Raw genomic sequence first — 22742 nt, 5'->3', positions numbered from 1 at the left:
GCTGTGCAAGACAAAGTAAATTAAGCTTAAACCAGTGTAAAAAATTAACGTGTGGAAACACACAGAGTTTTGCCTATTGACTTGGATTGCCACAATGCAGCGTGTTTAGATAGTCTTTTAACTTTGTGTATGCAAGTCAACTGCACAATTACAAAGGTAATGCTTTCCATGTCAAAGTTAGGAGGCCTTCATGGTGGACTTAGGAAACTGGAGTGTGTCTAGCCTGATATAACCTTGGCCACTACAGCCTAGGCTTCTATTAATAGCAAGGGAATCAAATGTGGAGCCTACTTACAAACTTTATATACCACCTGTCTGCTCAGATAAAATTTTGTGTAGATACTGTACATGAATCTTATAGTAACATTATTTTGTTTCTTTTCTTGCTATCTGGTCTCCATATTCACATTATTTATTTGATGCAGCTCAAAAAATACTTCTCATTAAGTCTTAGTTAACTGATCTCTTAGAAGGAAATCTCTCCAGTTTAGAATTTGGAATATCTTTTCATTGCCTTTAGGATGGCTAATGTAAATCTAGAGTTGGTTTGCCCTGGAGTATGAGGTTGGGTGTGCATTAATTTTGTAGTACTAATTAATTACATAATTTGCTTTATAGGGGTACCTGAGTGTTAGTTTTTTATTTGTGGTGCCTTTATAAAAAGAAGCTGGAATATAGCATAGTATAAGGACACTGATTTGCCTTAGGTAGCTTGATTTGCTGTAGGTACCTTGTGTAATTCTCATTTGTTTTAGAAAAATCAAATTGTCACATTTTTGAACCTTTTGATTTCCATACAGATTTCAGTGGTTTTGATATTTAAGTTAATTGCAGTTGGACTGATGTATCAGAAAGTAATATAGACTTCAGAAAATATTCAAGTTTGTAAGTATAGCTGCTTTAAAAATTAAAAAAAATTAAAAATTCTACCTGTGGCAAGGTTGAGTAGATGATTTTAAAATCAACTGATATGTCAGGGGGTGGAAATAATTTGTAGTTGTCTCCCATATGGTATCTAGCTATTTGCAAATGAAATTTAGCAAGTACTTCAGAGGTAATTAATAATGTTCTGAAGAAGCAAAAATCTTCCGTTCTAAAGCCTTTTGAGTAGACATATGCTCATAGTTCAAATGAGTTCATCTATTGGATTAAAAAACTCCCTGCAGTTGGACAGAGGAAAATTCAGACTGGAGTATTTTTTGCTTGGTAGATGGTCTTGTATTATAATGAAACTGATAGTTTATGAAAAAAACTTGAAGAAAGCAATATGCCATATGGGTATTATAAGAGTGGAGCTAGTCAATAATCTGTACTGTTTCTGCTGAGTACCATCTTGTTTCTGTGGCTGTCTTGTTCTGATTCCCCTCTAAGTCTATAGACAATAGCCTGATATACCAGAGAGCCTCAACAGTTTTGTTATTGCATATTGCTGTGTCCTGTTTCAGAGTCTGTGTGTTGACTTATTAGTTAAATTAATCATGTGAGAAGCAGATGTTTTAGTGCTGCACTACAGTACCACGCAAATAATACCCCCAGCAAGGGCTGCAAATCCTGGAAGGTGAAAAGCCAGGTTAAGATTTTCCTTTAATACGCTTTTGCAGTGATGTTTTTTGTGTATTCCTTGGTAGTTGTGGCAACCAATGGCTCAATTGATATAGTGTTGCCTTCTCTTATGACTTGCATCCCAGGGACTATGGTGTTATCCATTTCCACTTGCAACACTGGGCTGTTTCTTTTTTGAGTAAAAAAAATATAGTTACGAGAAGGGTGACTCTCACAGGTTGGTGGTATATGCTGTGTGTTCAGAAGCACCTTCAGGTACCTAGCTCTAGCCTTCCTGCAGTTTGGTCTCTACTGATCCTTGCTTATCTTTCCATTTAGCTCTGTGTCCTAAAGTGTGAGTCAGCATAGGTTTCATAGAGATGCAGTGTGAGCTGCACAGGAGATCAGACTTCTGTTTTCTTTTCATCATTATGTCTCTCTTGGAGACAAATGTATCTGTTGGGTCTACTGTGTTCCCCTTATGAAAAGGTTGGACAATTCTCTTTGCCTCCTCTTGCTAGCAAGTGTAAGAAGTATATTCTTAGTTTTTAAACTGCTTGGCTCTTTCTGCTTTAATTTATTTAGAAATGGCCCTGATTTTTTTTCAGTGTTTTAAAAAGTTTGCGCTCAGTGAGGATTATTGAATGCTTTTGTTAAATTTTGGATGGTAGATACCTAATTTTGATGACCTTTGCTATTCTGTCCCCATAGAATTCTATCCTTCCTTTTATTCCTTTTCAGAGATACTTCAGAGATTGGGAGCTATGGAACATCATATTCTACTTCTTTTACATTCTGTAGCTAAGTAAGAGTAAAGGAACTTCTTCATATTCTAGACTTGTGAAAATTTTAACAAACAGAATGACCATAAAAAAGGAAGCTTGCTCTTCAGAAAGCTATTATTGCTAGTTATCTCTGGATGCATTCTGTGCATGTTTATCAGGAAAGGTCTCTTTTACGATCTTGGGTTGTAGCACGTGGATCTCCTTAAGATTAAAAAGTCAGATCTGCTTGTGGCTGCATTTTGGGGCATACAGGCAATTTTTATTTTACTGGCATAAAGTGGATTACGTGGTTATTTTATGGAGTACCTTGCAACAGCAAATCACCTGCATATCATATATATAGCATGTTGCTGCTTCAAGATTGTCCCTTCCAGTGTGACTCTATCAATTGTCTTGTTTAAAAATTACTGAGAAGTTTTCAGTTCTCTAGGACCTAGGCTAGGTTTGGTAGTTCAGCCTCAAAGAGATAAGGATGCTCTCTTGGAACTTTCTTCAAGAGCTTGGTGAAACAGATGCTTTATCAACAGGCCGAGAGCCAACAAGTAGCCAGTTTTAGTTTAGCCTCTGAGTTTTATGAAACCACGTAAAAATGCCTGTGTGTACAGGATCATTGAGCTGGTACAAATGGTGATTCCTAGGGTCTCTGTCAGCTCCATGCAGCTTTTCTGCTTCTGAAGTCGTTTGAGCTAACAAGGAGTGACTGAAGAGAAGTCTGAACTGTAGTGACTGTTAGCTTAGTGTGAGTCTGGATAAATCCATGGTCATGTATGATGGATGTAACTCTTCAGAACAAAACCTCCACCATGTTCATCCACTTACAAAGTACAGGAATTCACACTGGGATTCACAGGGACCACAGAATGTGAAGTTACCATGCACTTATAAATAATGGATTTCCTCTGTCCTGCTTCGTGCCTCCCCGACTCATAAAGCTCAAGATAGTGTATTGCTTCTTAGGATTCCAGAGTAACACTGAGTAGTTTACTTAGAGCTTCATGTTAGGCCTTGTCCTTGGAAAGCAAAAGACACTGCAGATCAACATGTTGATTAAGTCTATCGTGTCATACAGTCAGCTCTCAAACCTGCCTGACTTGATTTCTTTTAAGCACGTCTCTAATTAGGACTACATCAGCCTCTACATTGGTTGCTGAGATGTATTCCAAGTGGTCAACAGCCAAGTGCTAGTTTTGTATTGCTACCTTTACAGCTATGACCTGACTAGATGCATTGTTACTTTATACATGCCTCTGGAATAATGTATAATTGTTTTATAGTTGTCAGTAAGATGTTGAAACGTATCTATATACATAACTAATATATTTAGAAGCCTGAACTATTGCTGTGTTAGTTACTGAACAAACTTAAACGATGGTTTTGCCCCAAAGGTTTGCTGACAGGACCATTCTGATTTGAAGAACACAGCAATACTGGGAAGGCTGAGCTCATAAGATAGGACTCCTGTATATCTTGCCTTGCCTGAAATTTAGCTCATTTATTACATTGCTTGTCTATTGCTTTGTAATTTGCCTTGGTATATATTCAATTTAAGAGGAGCTCTGTTTTAGAGCTCTGTGCAACAATCTTATTTATATTTAGGCTAACCAGTGGTGATTTTCAGTTCCTTAACTTTGATCCCACCAAATTCTAAAGCTGCTTCTATACCTTTTATGGACCTATCATCTGCCCAGGATTCTAAGTTCTGTGAGTCAGGGTGGAGTGTTATTTGTCTGGTATATATCTGATCTACATGGAGCTGTCAGTGGATCTGTTGGCAGTGGAACAAATGTGATTTTGGGAATATGTTTAGGGAACACATTCCTAAAGAACTGTTTTTTCTTAGATCTTTCTTACTCACCATATTGATCCAGATTTCAGGCCATACTTCCTTATCGCTTGTACAATCAGGAATTTTATATTTTTAAAAAACCCTAGAATAGTATCTGACAGCTGCAGGTGATTTTAAATAATAGTATCTTAGGTGCCTTCCTCTGTAGAGGGTTCTGGTACTAAGCTTTGAAAACAATTTATTTTCTTTGCATTGAATTAATAGAGATACCTAAATAGCTCTTACAGTAAGAAGGACTAAATGAGCTCCTGCCTTCTTCAGGATTCACCTTTTTGTCTCTGCACAGTGCCTGCACTGATAATAGCTCTGGCATTTCTTTCTTTCTAAGAAAACTGCAAATTATTTATAGATACACCTTGTCTTTTGGGGGCCTGACCAAAGCTTAATTTGATAACTATTATTAAAATTCATGCATCTTATTCAAATCCTGTGAAGAAATGAAGGTTGTTTTTATATTTGTCTAGCACTGTGTTGTTGCTTAGAACTTTGTCATATGAAGTATTTGGGTCAAAATAATACATGCTACATGTTTGACCTGTTTAGCTTCTCTTGGGAGAATTTTGTTAGCCAGAAAATGTTTTTATTAACTCTATTTTGAGAACTTGATTTTTGTTCTTTCAAGTAGATGTACTGTCCATGTACTTCAAGGTAGATAACTGATGTTACTCCAAAAGCAGCTGGTCAGGGAGACTGGGCATGAACTTAAAATGGTATGGGAAGATTGAGGGCCAGGCAGACATGGCTCTGATGAGGGCTCAGGACCAGATATTTTATTTGCTGATCTGACTGTCTTTCAGGTCTGCTTCTGAAGTCAGCTGGTAATTCTGCACGTGGGTGCTGTGTAAGACTAAGAACTCTGCAAAATCAGATCCTAAATATGATTACGTCTCCAGGATTAGAATATACATTATATCTTACTTCCTCTATCTTTTAGATCATTGTTGAAAAAAATGACAATACCATTAGACTCCATGCTGTGAAAGAATTTTGAATGTAAATATTTTTCTTGTGTTCTCTTTCATGTAAACCTTGATAAGGATTGCTTTTTACAGTTGAGTTTGAAGCATGTTCTCATCCATGCCTTCTTCAATACAGGTCCTTTAAGAAATAAGTTTCTTTTCTCAACTGGAAAGGCTGCAGTTCCTGTTGAAGACTGTATTAATACATGTATGAATTAAGATAATTTAAAGAATCTTATTATTTCAATTAATAGCATTTCCATTTAATTTGCAAGGGCTTTGCTTTACAACTCACTATGATGTTTGCAAGAGCTGCACCAAAGAGACTGAGTATTACATTTGTAAGCTATCTAGCTTCGTGTCTGATATTGTACAAATATATTTCAAATTATTTGTAGATTGAGGCTTTTCAATCAAACTAGGTAAAAGTAAGTTGTACTTAGATGGAATTACAGTGCAGTAATTTTATTCCAGAGCATCCACCTTTTCTCTAAAGAATATTTTTGCAGCAACAGATTGTTGTTACTCTCTGGAGTTGTTCTCTTGGCTATCAGAAATGCTCAAATGCTCAAATCCAACAACTTTGTGCTTCCTTTCAAACATAGCTCCAGCTCTCAGAAGTCCATTCCTTCTCATTCTTACTCAATTTTTCTTTAAAAAAGGCCTTATGATTGAAACTGCCAAATCTACCGTTTCTGATTGATAACGGGTACTTGTATATTAATCAAAATCATTGTAGTTTTGTCTACTCTGCAGGATGTTTATGTCTGAGAACTACCAGAGAATAGTAGAAATGCTCTGCAGAGCAGCTTTGTTGACTTTTCCTTTGAACTGGGGTGTTTCTTCACATAATGCAGCACTGAACACCAGAGCTTCTAGTGAGTTATTACCTCTATTCCTGCTGTTCTGCAAGAACTGGAATAACTTCTTAGTGTCCAGTGTCTGATTTCTAGTCTTTAACCTGGCCAGTCAGCTTTGTTGTGAAAGCTTAAAGCCTGAAAAGATGTCCTTTAAAGGTGGGGATTTTTTTTTTCTTGAGAAGCCATTAGTTATTCTGCTGTGTTTCATTGTCCTTTGCTATTTACTCTGTTGTCTCTACTTTGGAAATTTTCTGGTTAGAAGAGTTAGACTGTCATCTTTTCAGTTGACTTTGCCCCTAATAGCAGATATGCAAGTATTCAGTTTTGTCTATGAACTCTGTAGCTTGCAGTTTTCATAAGGAGCAGAAGAGTGCTCATTCCTTGGGTCTTGAAGTCAGTACCACATTGATTCACTTTTGAAAGCCTGTTTTGCAGGTGAGAGGAATTTAAATAATGAAATGTACTTATTAGGGTGTGTGTGGGAAACATGCTAAACTTAATTTTAATAGGAACACTAGGTTTATTTCTCTGCATTTCTTCAGAGTTACCATTGTATTTGTTATTGTTAGGGACAGTGGATTTACATAAAGCAGTTCTACAATATATCAGAGCCTTTCTTCATCCAGATGATTTTCTAATTCTGATTATGCAAGTTTTATTTTGTTCTGAATTTAGATTTGGTTTGATATTTGAACTGCAAAAACAGGAAAAAACATTTAAACACTGTACCAGTATGTAAGAAATGATAAAATGGGTTTGTAATAGCTCAGAAACAATTGTAGCACTCAAAAAGTACTTTTTATCTTGCATCTATTTTGTAGATTCAGAGTGTGTAAGAATAGTATTTGTGTTTTGGTTTTACAACAGAGACAGAATGCATGCTTTTTAAAAAAACTTTTGTTGAATTCATATTTATTAAAGCTTCAGTTGAATACTTTATGAAACATTACATGATGTCAGTTATGAGTTACACAGTATGAATATATATTATACCATATATGTGCATATGATATGTAAATTATACTTTAAATAAGAACTCAGTTTAGATATGGCTTACTGAATTGAAGAATCAAGTAGAACTTTACTTTCTTTGCTTAAGAATTGATTTCCAGCAGTTTTCATTTAGATTCTGCTTGAGTCCCAGATCCTTATCTCTAAAAGCTTCTATCAGAGTCAGCTACTCTGTGCTGTAGTACTATTAAGAATGGGAAATTGGGATACTTTCTTTTGGCAGTCTTATGATTCAGTTTAAAAAATAAATGATTTTTAAACACAGGGAGACAGGGGACAAAATAGTGAGAGAGAAGTGGGGGTAAAAATAGTCCATCTGCATTTATGTGAACTTAAGTCCAGTTTCTGGAATGCAGCTGAGACTTGAGACACTGTGGGGTGTAGTGGATGAAGGACTGATCAAATGTTCAAAAGCTGTAAAGGTGTGGTCTGGCTGCTACTGAAGGCATTTATCAGCTGCTGTGATAACTGTGGAGTTTGAAAACTCTCCTTTGAAGTGATGGAATTACCTCCACAGTGAGCCTTGTATCTGCTTGTTGTGCTGGCCAGGATGGCGTTTTCCTGCATGTCTTTGTTTGGGGTTTTGGGTGATTTTGTTCTCTGTGTTTTGCTCCCTGTCAGGTTGACAAGGAAAGGGATGATGGCAAAATGATTTGGGGATTTCAGTATGATTTCCAAGGAGGCTTGTCTGTGAGTTTTGGTGGATTTGAACTGGCCCAGTGAAATTTTTTTATACGTTCTTGTAAGTAAATCACTTCTGCTGACTTGGCTTCTGAACTGGCTTAACATAGGATCAGTCAAGTGCCAGAAAAATAAGAGAAGACAGTTGTAGCAGGACTGATCTAGGTCGACTAGGCTGTGAAAGTGTAGCCTAAAGGGAAGGACTTACTTTACCTGAAGCCACTTCTAAAATGCATTTTGGAAATTCACAGTAGAATTATTAAAAATGGAAATAGTAGGAAAGAGTGGAATGAATCTGGAAAGTTTGACATGGAAGTTATTCAGAATATATAAATTCTGCTTATATTTATAATATGGTATTGCTTATTCATGTAGATGTCAACAATCTTCTGCATTTCACAAATAAGATACTAATGCAGCATAAGAAATGTCAGGATTTTATTTGAAGTCAAGTGGATGAGATTGTTTGTTAAACCTAAGTTTTTATTTAATTGCAAGTTTAATTGCAATAGTTCTGTCTGTTGAATTGACATTCTCACTGATATTCTTAAATACCGTTCTAGTACAGTAGTAAAAATATTTGAAAAGTATATTGTACAAGAAATATGAACTGCTAAAGGATTGGATAAGAATTACAGGCTTGTTGAAGAAGTATTTTACAATACTGAAATAAAATTTAAAAGCTTAGATCAAGGTGATCTGTCAGTCACCTCGTCAGTCTTCCTCTCTGTCTTTACTTTTGAGCTTCTTCAGAAAAAATATATTTCTTATCTAGTTTATATCCACCTTTCATTGCCCCTCATTAGAGTTTTCTACCTGCTGCAAGTGGTGGATTTCTGGGGCTTCATGGCACCAGGAGGCATCTGGGCAGTGCTCCTTTTTGTTGCCTATTGAAGCCTGTTTTGTTAGTCTTAGAAGCATTTTGAAACATACATTTATGTAGATGTACAATTCTTTAGCTGATGCTGTGGTAAGGAAGTTCTTTCAGGGGTATATAAGGAACTGGTTATGGAATAGCTGTGGCTGCTGTTTGTCCAGTGACCATGTAAACCCATTGTGGAGTTTGTTCAGGTGTCTCTTTCATCCTGTATAAGAAATCTCAGCTTGTTGCTTCCTATGCACAGCTTGGGGTTCAGTCTCTTCTTTAGTTAAAACAGCTGTTGTCCTGACTCTGAAGACCTTCCAAGTAATTGTCTGGCACTTGCATCAGTATTGATAGAGGAATTAATATAACACTTACAGCAAGACTTTACTACTTTAACACTGTAGCCTTTGAACTATAAATACAGAGTATGGTGTCTTTTGTAAATGGCATTGGTGTTCCTACTTTAAGGTTTAGGTCCTGATATCTAGAAATTGTTTCCTGTTTGAACCTGCTGTGGTTAACGCATGTGAAAGTAAAAGAACTTTTCCTTACAGGGAATTGAATCTGGGTCCTTTATTGATCTTCCAGGTTCTGTGTTAATACAGCAATAATAGCACACTTTATGATTCAGTAATGCTTTCCTGAGCCTCTCATGAGACAACATATTCATAACTTTCATTTTCAGGATATGTGAAATTTGGGATCGTTCATCCACGGCCCCGGGGTTAGCACAGTTGGTTAGAGCACAGTGTTAGTAATGCCAAGGTCATGGGTTCGGTCCCCTGGGCGCCGTTCACTTCACAGTTGCACTCCATCATCCTCTGGGTCCCTTCTGACTCTGATTCTGCTCTGGTGGGTCCAGAGCTGGCATGTGCACATTGACTTCATGGGGAGCAGAGCTTATTTTCTGTGGAAGGAAGCCTTGTGCTTAACAGAAGCTGGGATTCAAAATTACTTTACCTCTGTGTTTTGCTACAGTGGCTTCCTTCGCTTGCGATCATAACCAGTGAAAACATCTTTTGACAGAACAAAATATATGGGGGTGGTGAGCTGGAAAAGATTTTTAGAATGCACTTTGTAGTAATTCCTTCCTTTTGTGTCTATTAGATCTTTATTTAATTTTGATCCGTTCTTATAAGGACAGTGGTGAAAGGGAAAGCAATTATTTTAAAAATATGAAATACCATATTTAAGCATAGATGAAGCCACGTTTGTGATTTATAGCAGTTCAGGTTTCTCTGTGTGGAAAAGATACAAGTGGAAGACCAAAGAGAAAATGTGAAGGACTTTTACAAGCCCCTTTGAATTCCCTGCAGTTGCAAATTGTGCTGTTTATCTGTACTTGAACAAAGAACATGGAATGACTTTTCATAGCTTCTGCGAATGTGGTATGTAAAGTGGAAGGCAAAAGTGACCACTATTTATTTGGCCACTAATTGACAGAAAGCTGTCAGTCATCACTGAGTTCTTTCCATCCCAGGGATATGTTTGGTGTATATACAAAGAGCAAATTGACTGCTAATACTGTCCTTCTGTACCTTTTCTTAATAAAGTCTCATTTCTAACGTGCAAAAGCAAAGGAGAAGCTCTTAATCTTTAATCTTGGGAATTTGATGGTCATTTTTGTGAATTGCCATTTTAATTGTTGGACTCGTATCCTCTTTTTTAAAATTTTTGCCTTTTTTATTGTTTCATCTACTTCTTCTGTGGCTTTCTTCTGTTTCCTTCTCTTGAAGGTGATTCTTCAATGGTCCTCAAAGAGGAAAGGCTTAAGCTTTAGAAAGTGGCAGGCTGCTTCTGGAAGCCATGGCATGTATTTGGAAAACAGTTTTCATAGTCAAACAGAGCTGTATTTAGTTCTGAATTTTTGTGTTGAAAAATCATTAGTAAACTCTAGTGAATCCTTTCAGTAAAAGTTTGTTCTTGTGTGATGTATTTTTAGAGTATTCTTTGTTTAGTGTCACTTTTGAGTTGGTAAATAAGTCTTTGATGTTGGTATATGTCCTTTCTAAAAATAGCTTGGGAGCTGAAAAGTATTCAGTGTCTCTTGAGTCAAGCTCATGTTAAGTGAGTAGGAAATCATTCTGTCTGCTCTAATGGGGTTTCACTCAATGTCGTGTCACTGTGCATTAGCCAAGCTTCAGCTACTACCATGCAGGAATTTTCCAAAGAATAAATGTTTTCTTTTCTTTTTAAATGAAAGAATTTTGTAAGGATTTTGTAAACCCTAGTTCCTGTACATTTGAAATGCACACATCCTGTGAAATAGTATGCCTTTTAAAGTTGTTTTTATTGTCAAAAGACATTTTTAAAAGTCATTATCTGAATGAGGACTTGAAAAATCAGTCCAACCTCTGATCATGTCACACAAAGGAGAAGAAAGTCAGTGTTCTTCTAATTGTTCAATGGAAGGAACTTCTCATATGTATGGGAAGGAGCTGAGATGTTAGGTATGTGAATTTTGAGCAGCAGAAAAAAAAATTGGCAGCTTTATAATTCTCTGGCCTCAGGATCAGAACAGGCTTGAACAGAGTAGCTGGAATTTCAGTATACTATTTCCATATCACCTTTAATGTAGAAGCATATACTCTCTGAAAAATAGGAAAAGGAATGCTTTTCTTAGTATATGTTAACACTGCTGAGCTGTGCTTGGCTAACATTTTCTCATCTGTTTTATAGGTTTTGTAAAAGACACCGGATTAAATCAAATTCAAATGTTCCATGTGTTCCGAAAGACTTGTTGATGATGTCAGAATTAGTTCTTCCACAGTTCATCTTTAGTCTGATTCAGCATTTAAGAGAGGGATATAATGAGCCTGGTATGTTTTGAATTTGCATCTATCTAGCTTATCTTACCATGCTGTTACCTCTTGCTTTGCAATCTGTGAAGACAAAGTACATGAATGCTATCCATATTTTATGTCATTGTATTTTGTACCTCTCTTCCTAACAAAATTACAGCCTGACTAGGTGATTTGATTTTGTTACCTGCTGGCATGCTTAAATATGTTTTAAGGGTTACCAGGCATTGTGCTGAACTCTTCCAGAAAATGGAATTAGGTATAGTTTGAAATTGGTATGTGTGAATTTTAGAGAATTATGAATATAAAAATTATTTTCATTTGTGGTGATTGTAAATGTTCTGCTTATCACAGTTTTGGCTGAATTATATCTACACCAAAAGTTCTTCTTATGTGGTTTTCAGCTCTTGATCTGCCATCAGAGAAAGACCTTCATAAAATCCTCCAGGTTTTGGAGCCTCATGTTTCCTTCCTAGAAGACTTGACCAAAATGGGAGGTGCAATGAGATCAGTTCTTACCCAGGTTTTAACTAGCCAACAGTTCTACAAAGATCTTAGCTCCGGTATGTTTTTGTTATTTATAATAATTTAGATTTTCAAACTATGAAGAATTAAGGGCATAAGTTTTGTTTATAACTCCGTTTTCTGCATGTTTTTATTTGACATCTCAAGACCTGTATTTTTAAGGCTATTATGTTGATAGGAGCATGAGCTTCAGGAGTGACTAGAAACATTTGATCATTTAAGACCTGTAAGAGCAAACATTGGATCTGTGTCCCAAATAAATGTACAAAGAATCATCTTTTCTGAAAAGTTTTCATGAGAAATCCATTCTGGCTTAGTACTTCCAAACTAGTCATAACAAGGTTGTTCAAAGTGGAATATGCCTAACTTATTTTGGGATCTGCTTTCACAGAGGTTGCTGGAAGAGACCTGAATGGCAAAAGTTCACGGTCTGTCTGTCCTGTATTTCTGTGTCAAGCTTTCTTCATCTTTTTTTCTTAAACATTACCCCCCTTTCATTATTTATTCAATCCTGTACCAAATGATAGTGAATCTAAAAATGTTGGCCAGTCACAACTAACCCCAAATGCCTAGTGTAAATTAACTCCATGTTATTTTCTTGGGATTAAGAGTCCTTTGCATAGGTATGGAACAAATAGTAATTACTGTAGATTTAAGTTGCCATAACTGGATTGGGCATCAGCTAGTTAAACAGCAGGCAATCTCCAAATCTTTATTTGAAAGGAGAAACACTTAGTACAGCTGCCTCAGGGGCAGTTCTCTTTGTTCTTTCCTTCCTTTTCTCTCCTGTTACAGTATTCAAATGGGAGTAATTGAATTACTTCTCTTTCCTTTATGTGGTGGATTTCCTGATACAGAAATACAGAAAGGGAATGGAAAGTAAGACATGCTTATCTGGACTCTTGGAATGGAGAATGTGTGTTATTAAATTAAAACATTGTGGGCCATTTTTAGATGGTTTGCATAGAGTATAAAGCGTATGAACCAAGGAGCTGCTTTTGTGCTTTAATACTGTTTATGTATTCAAGGTGTTGGAGAGAATGCATGTGCAAAGAAAAGTCATGAAAAGTACCTCATTGCTTTGAAAGGCTCTGGATTGGCATTTCCTGAGGATAAAATTGCATGTGGTGTTCAGGAACAAGGAGCTGGATCTAGCACATTATCTGTTCAAGGTTTGTGTAGAAAAATACTTTAAGAGAAGACTTGATGGGTTTTATATAAACTGCTTTGGGTTTATTTTTAAGAAAAGCTAATCTTAATGAAACTTAGGGAATTGCCTGTTATTTATTGCACTAACAAATTACAGGACTCTTACTTCTATCAACAAAGCTAAACATATTGACTTCTTGTTGCTAACATGCTAAGCACCATTTTCCAACCATAACATTAGTGGAATATGAGTAGGCAAGATGAAATTGCTCATAGTGGAATTTTGCCACTGCAGTGAAATGATGATCAATCCACAGCACCTCTTCTTATAAAGGTTCTGTGGTTTTGGTTTGTTTTTTTTTTTTTTCATCACTAAAGTCAATCAGAGTTGTTTTTTTTCAGTTTCTGAAGGAGTGCTTGTTTGTTAACACAGTGCATTGAAGTTCTGGAAGGGCATGTATTTGCACATCCTGGGTTTTGTATTGCTTGGAAATCTAACTCCAACTTCTCAGTCCACTGCTATGTATCTTTTAAAGAAACTTAATGTAGTGTTCCATATCATACTGGCTTAAATATCTTAAAATACTGTATTTTCAATATAAGACTTATGAAAAGAATCTCTGAACTTTTTTGTTTCAAAAGGTTTGGCAGGTGGTACAGCAACATCAGGACAAGGGGATTCTTCAGATGAGGTGAGACTTTTTAAAGACTGTAATGAAATGCAACAGAATATTAAAGGGAGAGAATGCTTGCAGCCAAATACCACAAATCTTACGTCTTACATCTGCTGTACATTATCCCAGTTCTACTGATTAGGAATAATGGAGGTATAAAGGACCAAATATCATGCTTTTGATTTACTAAGGACCTCTTGAAAAGTCCTGAGTTTTGCTAATACTGTTGCAATTTAATTTATGTATGTAATGGAGAAGAAACCTGTGTAGGTATTCCAGAAATCACTGTCAAGTAAATTTGGCTTGATTAAAGCAAACTTGGAGCATGTAATGCTATGAGTGGTGTTAGCAGTTGTTGGCATTTGAGAATCTAGCTGAACTGGTATAGCAGCAGTGAGAATTTCTCTGTAGATAGGTTCCCATGTGTAGACTTGACCTTACTTACCAAACATATGAAGTGGGAGTAAAAAGAAGAGAATCTCATTTTAGGTTAAGCTTCAATAAATAAGCAGAGGAGAGTTAAATTCTGGTAGAGTAACTTTATCAATTTATTCTCATCTTTCTTTCACAACTATTTAAAACCTAATTTCAATTAGTAAGCCTTAGCAGACATTTTGGTAGGGTAACATGACAAAGTTTAAGTAATGTAAAGAGATATCCCATATAAAAACATTTATCCCCTCAGTGTGGCAAAAGGCTGTGTTTTATTTGATTCCTTCTAACATAAAATCTTCTTAAAAAGGACAACAGGTTTAGAGAGGGTCCTTTTTCTCCTTTTGCAGAAAGGAAAATATGAGAAATAACAGCCATCCTTCAGATTAATTTTTTGCTTAGAACCATCTACTGTTGTAAAACTAGATACTGAACTGTGCAAAACTTTTCAAGCTCTTTAGTTCCCTGCAGTACTGTTCTGATTTGTAGTCTGTGTAAATTTTGTAATCTAGTGTTCCATCTGTGAATCAATGCTAATACTAGATCTTGGTAAGAAAGAACATTTTTAACCTTTCTATGTTCATTTTAAATACCAGAGGAAGAAAAGACAGGTAAAAGAGTACTCTTGCCCCATTTCTTAATTATAACATAGTTTTACTCTGCTCTAAGATAATATAATCAGGTATTAAAAACCAGCTGTAAATGCCCTGTGTAACTCACATGGGAGTACAGAGGAAAGGAGCATTATTTTTGTAATAAGCATTTCAGCTTTCCACCTGCACAGTCTATTTTGCCTTTTGGTTGAAAGGAGTGGACTTCCTTTTCAGTAATTCGTGTTTGTCATGCAGCTCATGAGTAAGAAAAAAGGTTATAAAATAAAAAATTAACTTTGTTCACTGATGCTTTTTTTAGTGCAGGAGACTTGAATTGCAGAGTCCTGCAGTTCATAGTAATAGCCCAGCAAGTCTGATTTTTTCTTGAGAATGCATGGTCCCTCTGACTGGGGACTGGGCAGTGTCAGCATCCTGGGAACTTACTGACTCATTCCTGATTGATGTACCAAAGTACCCTGTGTTCACAGGATGCCTAAGTGTTCAAATGTGTGTCCATCTTAAAATGAATTTTCAGGTGGAGGAAATGAAAGGGTAGGCAAAATCAGACCTTTCATTTACACCATACCTGTGGTCAGTCCTTAGATATAAAGTGTGAACAATCTTCTTCCTCAAGGAAGGATACTAACTTCTTGAGATTCTGGTTCTTTATCATTCCAGAGTAGTTTGGAAGTAAAATGTGGTATTTGCTTGGGGAAGAAGGATATTGAGTATTTATTTTTTAACTGTAGATATCTGCATTAATTATATCTCATTTTATTAGCTCCAGTAAAAATCTTTATTTCTAGTTTCATTAGAACTACCACTGTTGGCAAAGATCCATGCAACATTTAATACACTCCTGTAATGTCACATTCTTTTTTACTCTGTAGTGTTAGATTTTGTGAAGTGCTGGTGGAGATGTTTTTAACTTGTGGAACCTTTGCTGTTTGGTTTGTGAAGTGCCTTGACAGCTTCAGATGACAGGTGCTTGTGTAAAATGTTTCCATTATTCTGTAGGGAACAAGCAGTTAGAATTGGCCTCTTAAAGGTGTCAAAAATACCTTGTTCTTGCATCAGAAGTTTAGATTGGTTAGAAAGTATGTAGCTAATTATATTTGCTGCCAACTTTGTTGTACAGTATGTTGGCTGATATTTTTTCTCTGAAACAAAACCCTACAAGTGGATAAGGTAATATTTTAGATGTGCAAAGGTTAGAAATTTTTGATTGTTAAACTTTTGTAACAATCGGTTTTAGAAATCAATGTAACTAACTTTACAAAATTAATGAAATAAATGCAGATGATAAGACTGCCTGAGGGGGATAAAAGGAAATTTAAAAAAATATTTTTTCTCTAAAGTGTTGCACACAATGCATGATTCCTGTAAGCAGTAGAAGTGTTTTTGTTGTGAGAATATATTGAAGGCTTCTCTGTTTCAATTTGGTAGTTAAACCAGAATTTTGAGAGTTTACCATCTCTTGGCAATAAGGTTCTAAGTGTACAATTATCAATTTAAAACTCTTACTCTACTCCAGGAGGACCAGGATGGTAGCCAAGGTGTGGGAAAGCGCAAGAGGGTGAAGCTAAGCAGCACCACCAAAGGTATTTATAAAGTATTGACCTCACTTTATCATGTTTGCTTTATGTCTGTCTTAAAAATATCCAGGGATACTCAATTCACTTCCAGAGCACTGTAGTGCTGCATGTGGCAGGTATTAAACATAGCAAAGTCTAAAAAAAAAGAGTAGCAAGTGAAAATTGGCAGGTTAGATTTCCCTTGAGCAAGTACCACTGTCTGGGACTCTGTTTGACCATTTTGTCATCTCTGTGTTGTAAGCTGACCTCCAAAAACTCATTCATTTTTCACTGTGTGCCTACCAAGGCTGCAATATAACTTTACAAAACAAGTGATGTATTTGTTCTTAACAAATTTTTTTGATTGTGCCACTGTACAATGTGATTATGTTTGCAGTCAGGCAAGAACGGTTAGCTCTGGTTCTGGTTGGTCTTTCTGTACTGTTTTAGTAATATTTAAGATAAAATAGTTGAATGAAGTTTTTCTGGAAACCACTCCATTATTTTTCTAGCTTGAATTTAGTCCCTTTTGCAGTTTCTAGTCCAGCGTGAGTAGCACTCACATTGAGGTCAGTGCAAGTTTTAATTCAAGAATAACCATAGGCTAGACAAAGTAGTTCCATCTTGTGCTTGACATGTTTCTATGCTAAAAAGTGTTTAATAATATTTGAATCCTATTATTAAATAAAGAAGACCTTTTTGGTTGTGTTTTTTTTTTTAATATGAGTGTGAGGAAACTGGCATGAGAAGTGCAAAGAATTGCAAACTTTGAGAAAAGGATATTTGGGTAGAGGAATTGTGGTGAAAGCTGGAATAAAGTTTCTGGAAGGTCTCTGGTTTGGAGCTTGAGTTTTAAATGCCAAGGTTCATGAATCAATGAAATAGTATGAGTGAGGAGTATGGGAAAGTAAGATCAATTGTTTCTGGTGTTTGCAGATTGAAGGAAAAGTGATAAGGAAGCTCAGAAAGCAGAGAACTAAATGTTTTGGCAGCAGTGTTGTTTAGAGGTGGTCTTAAAAATGGTATGAGAAAGATTGTGCTAGAGATGTGGAAGAGGCAGTAGTTTTGGAGAAATCCAGCAAACATAGAGGCATCCAAGGAGAGTTCTCTTACTTGGATTTAAGAGGCTGTTAACTTGTCTAAAAGATGAGTTAGTCAGGTAGCACAAGAAAAAAATGCTGCTGTTCTGATGCATAATAACTAATTAGGGAAAGAAGCAGGGAGGAAGCTGAGATTTAGAAGCTTCCTGATCAGAAAACCGATATCAGCAGCGGCATTTCAGGATAAGTGATACTTGAATTCAGCATTTCATTTCCCCCCAGGATTGTAGTCTTCCCCCTCTGAGGCATCCCAGCATGGACTCTGGTCATGATGTTGATAGCTCCTAATATCTGCCCCAGAGGAGGGAGTCTGCCGATGGGGGAAGGGTAAGTATCTGTTTTTATTAAATATCAAATAGTTTTCTGAAGTTTTCAGTATTCATATTTTATGTCCAATAGGGTATAAAATAAGAGTATGAAAAGAAAATTTTGGAAAACTGAGTATTGAATAAAAACAGATTTACCTTTTTTCATATAAGCAGACTCCCTGTCCCATCCTAGCTCTGCAGTGGTACTGTCTTCATCCAGGGTTATTTATATACTGGGGGTATCTTGGAATGCTAAGTCTCATATTCCAGAGAGATATTTGCAACACTCTGAGGTGTTTTGTGGCACAAAGAAAATACAGTTTTTATGCTGAGGTTCGCTCATACAGATATGGGACTGAGTACTGAGAATTTGTTTTTACTCTGTTTTAAAACTTCATTCTGCATCCATCTGAAATATCAGATGTTTAAGACAATTTTAAAACCAGAGACACTATTTTTTTTTATTTTAAAACACATTTAAAATCTAGTAATGCTTTTCAGAAGAGTGGGAACATTAGTTCCGGTGTTCTTGATAAATTTTCCAGGTTTGGTGAGAGCATTCTGCCTACTCAAATTATATAACAAGTGTAAGGAGATATGTATTGGTATGTCCCTGCCTGAAATTGCTGCATGAAGTATTGTTCACCTATGCTATATGTCAGAGAAGGCTGCGTGGTCAGTGACAGATACAGTGTTGTGTCATTTCTCTGCCTGGTGCTCTCACTCAGAAGCATTTGGCATGTACCTAAACTTGTGCTCTTTGTTCTGTGGACAGAGAATTTGAGTCTTGCATGGTTACCAAACTTTTGTGGGCAGTCAAATCACACGTGCAACTTCTTAACAAGAGATGAGGAAGAGAACATAAATGAGCATCATACATTTGTAGGTGATGTGTAGTACCTTACTAAATAGTTCAATATTAATATTACAAAATATTATAATATTTTAATATGTTTTGTGACTCTGAAGGTAATGTTTTATCTCAGTGCATGTAGAATATATTGAATAAAACATATTCTTTTTTTTTTGTGTCATGATAGAGTCTTGAGGAGAGCCCTAAAATTTAAGTCTGGGCAAATTGGTTACTTGCCCAGGGAACTCTGACATTTGGTAATGGTGGGAATTTGAGGTAATTCCTGCTTAGGAAGCGCACAAATGTCTGTCTTGCTTAGAATAGGCACAAAGCTATGCAGTGCAGTCTCTGAAGCTGCCACATTTCAGTGAAGATGTGAGTCTTCAAGGCCAGATGATGTTCAGTGTAAATGTTTTCGGATGCATGCAGGTGGGAGCATGTGAATATGGAATATGTGATTTTGTGTGGAGTTACATATCCTCAGGTGTAGTTGATTTCTAGGTATGGAGAAGTAGTAATATTATTACTTTCTTCTTTAGTCCTCATATGTGACTGGAGTGAACACACCAGTTGTAGTTGTAAAGCATAAATAATCAACCCCTTGAAAAATGATGATGAACAGTCTTTATATTTCAGTTTTTTAAAAAAACAGAATTAATATGATTTATGCTCTATCAAGTGATAATTTCTTTAACAGTTTATTCTAGCAAAGGTCAGTTTACAGCTTTGCAATCAGGAAACTGATCTGCTTGAAAACACAGCTGACAAAATGGAAAGATCCTGGACTTGATTCCTATGTAGGTCCCCCACAGGGATCTACTATCAGCATGAGCAAAGGGGAAGAGTGAATGGACAGGAAAGGGGAAAGATGAGACTGTCTCCTGCTACCATCAGGAGCTAGTGCCTCCTAATTATCTGGTTATGGTAATTTTTGTATTAAAAAACCCCAACAAACAACTCTGTGGTTGGTCAATCAGTGCATGTATTGCTTTGAAAGTAAGAATCAAGGATACGTTATTGCTTCTATTTATTTTGTTTAGAGCTTGGTAAAGTGTTGTTTAGGTAATAGAATTCATCAGTTAATCATAAATTGTATTTTGTTGTTTTACTATTTTTAACTTCAGTTAAGTAATAGTCTACAATGTTTCCCTTGGTTAAGTGATTGTGTAAATACTGTGCAATTTGCTGTGATGCATTAGAATCAGTGCAGCTATTATGGTAAGGTGATGTGATTCAATGTAATCAATGAAGATTGTACTCTGTGGTAGAATTGTACTGAAAACTTTCACTGGCTTCTCTAGGAGGTTCTTTTTATAGTTAGACTCTGACACTCTGCAGTATTGGTGATCTTTATTTTCCCAGTATTTAAAAATAAATTATTTGCAGAGTGCACTAAGATGTTATTTAATTTTTGTTCCTAAATTTGTGTATGAGTGCAGCTGCACTATTATTGTTCTTAGTTTTAATACTTACTGCATCACACATGCCCTGCTTCAACCTTTTATGCAGATCAGTCTATCATGGATGTTTTGAAGCATAAATGTTTTCTAGAAGAGTTGTTATTTTGGACAATAAAATACGAGTTTCCACAGAAGATGGTGACTTTCTTACTCAACATGCTGCCAGATCAAGATTATAAGGTACTTGGACATACTTCATTCAAGCCTAAGTATCTTTTTATATTCACCTACTTAGTGTGTATTATGCCTTGCATGATGCCATGTATGCTTATGTTTGAATAATAAGCAGTAAAATAATGCAGATCTTTTACCTTGTTTTGAGTATTTTCTAAGAAGTTCTGAAGTGTTTAGTATTTGATAACCAATATGGACAAAACAAGATGGATAAATCTGGAGCAGCACTATTAATTTTGATTTCATTATTTATTTTCCTTCTTGTCTGTTAGTCCGTGTTTGCATGTGTCAGACTTTATTTCATTTTATTTTACTTAGTAAATTGTTTTTTGTCACTTAAAACATGTGGATCAGCACTGTATGGTTCTGTAGCGTGGTATGACTAGTGAATAATTGCAGTGATTTCATTCCTGTTTCAATTATTGTAGTAGGCAGTGGTTTCTCCATACAGGCCATGACAGTGTGAGTGTTCTTGCTGCAGCTATGCCCTAGGTGATTTTGGCAGCCTTCCAGGTGCTTCCTTACAGAGTTTTGCAGTTGTCCATACCACGTATCTCCTGGCCTGGAGTTGTGGAGACTGGATGTCATCTTCCTGTTTTAAATCTTGGTGTGCAGCCAGGTTTGGTTGTTTGCTGCACATGTTCCCAAGACCTAGCATACATAGCAATCAGGCTTAACATTTTGCTCTGATCATGTCATACCCTTGAGTCATGCAAATATTTTGGACCTTCTCAATCCCTGCTGGGAGGAAAAGATCAAGAAATTCTGAAGTCCAGTCATGCAGATTTCTTCAAATATGTCTGTTTACAATGGGACAATCCTGAATTTGTGCCTCATTAAAACCTTGCTGCATCAAAACAACGGACATGAAGATAACTTCCAAGAAAGAAAAAGCTAAGATATAGGCCTTCAGCACTACTGTGTCCATGTCAAGACACCATTTTGATTTGGAATACCAGCATAGATTCATCTTCGTCTTAAATTCAGCTAATACATGAGGAGACATTAGTATTTCTTAACTGATGATCCTATGAAGCTTGAATTCTTGATATTTGGACACCCACATGGACATCCAGTTCTCCTGATCCATTGCCAGCCAAATTCCTGCCTGTAAAAACACCCAGCTGCTAGCAGCATGCAGAACAATCTGGTAAGTGTTGCTGTGTTTCCCTTATAACTGTACCATGTAATAACAGCAGCTTCTAATGATTGTGGAATCTTTCTTCCTTTGACAATGAGCCATGGTCTTCAGTGACTTTCTTTGCTCTGTTCATTGTCTTTCTTTGCTCAGAATGGAGATCGTGGTGTATTTGGTCTCTCTACTGATTTTTACCTTTAAATGGAAATGGTCCATTTTCTACCCACCAATACTGCATGCTCAGATTGAAAGGTTTTTATAAACTTTTTGGTTGGTTGGTCGGTTTTTTTTTGTTAACCAATTTCATATTGTTTTTCATTAAACAGTTAATTCCTATGTTAAAGCTTTAGTAGAAGCACAAATACCAAGTGTTCAATTTTTTTTAGAATCTGTATTTAATTGCTGTGATTGTCTAAATGTCATTTTTTAACCTCAGAGCAGGAAACGTATCACACAGGAGTACTAGGGAGGCACTAAACTATTTTTTGTAAGATAGCTTTTCTTTGTTGCAAAACTGCCAATGTTGCAGGAATGTTAAACATGTTTACCAGGCCTTTGGTTAATTTACAAGGAGTGGCTCTGCCTTTTACATGGAAAAGAGAGAACATAGCATTTTGGGATGAATTAGAAGAATGCTTTATCTTACCTGCTTCCATTTAGCTTTTTTGAAAGAAAAGCTTGTTTCCTGATTAATCATACTGCATTCTCAAACAATAGGAATACCTCTAGGGATATAAACTGTTGCAAATGGTCTCTCAGCTTTCTGTTATTTTCTCTCATCCCATCTACACCACATGTACTGTTCTAATTTTTTCTGTATCTGCTGTTGCGTAATTTATCTGATTCTTCGTGAGGTGATTTTGCTCATTAAATCAGCAAAATTCTGCTTGGTTAGATTTCTGATAAAGAAGGAGCTAGCTGGACACAGAGCATAGAGCTGGCTATCTGTGTATGCTTTGAAATTATTAAAATCTCTGACCTCCAGCATAAACGTATTAGAATCCATCATCGCCCTGTGTAGCAGTCACTGAGCCACTAGCAATCTCAGTTACACAGATTTTTTTTGAAATAGGAAAAAAGCCTGCCCTTTAAGCATTCCCAGTACTGAAAAGAGGTGTTCAAAGGGGTGGGCTAAAACCCTGGGTTAACTAGCTCTTCCTTCTCTCCTCACTTTGGTATATTGGAGAGATAGCACAACAAAAAGTGTGGTCTTTGCCTTACAGATTTGTGCTTGAGGCATCCCTTCCAGCACTCTCTGACATTTGAAGCTTGGAAGACTTGCAAGTGAAGAAAAAGAAAGCAGAAGATGAATTTATTGAACCTTCCAAGAAATTAAAGGTCTTATGGTTTGGACAAAAAGCAAAGTGAAAGGCTGAAGGAAGAGACTTTCATGTGACCAAGGAGAAGGCAAA

At 36.3% G+C, this 22742-nt stretch overlaps 1 protein-coding gene across 1 annotated transcript in view; it reads left to right on the top strand.

The window, feature by feature from the left end:
* Positions 1-22742, top strand: part of UBR3 (ubiquitin protein ligase E3 component n-recognin 3) — a 103233-nt gene that overhangs the window by 2485 nt on the left and 78006 nt on the right. Inside the window, 6 exon segments of the mRNA XM_062498755.1 lie at positions 11229-11368; positions 11755-11913; positions 12904-13047; positions 13667-13716; positions 16258-16324; positions 20068-20198. Coding sequence (XP_062354739.1) covers positions 11229-11368; positions 11755-11913; positions 12904-13047; positions 13667-13716; positions 16258-16324; positions 20068-20198 — 691 coding nt within the window.

This window comes from Cinclus cinclus, chromosome 9 (assembly GCF_963662255.1).
Source record: "Cinclus cinclus chromosome 9, bCinCin1.1, whole genome shotgun sequence".
NCBI classification, from domain to species: domain Eukaryota; kingdom Metazoa; phylum Chordata; class Aves; order Passeriformes; family Cinclidae; genus Cinclus; species Cinclus cinclus.
The sequence above is the reverse complement of the archived record's forward strand: the minus strand, read 5'-3'. Positions and strand labels throughout refer to the sequence as shown.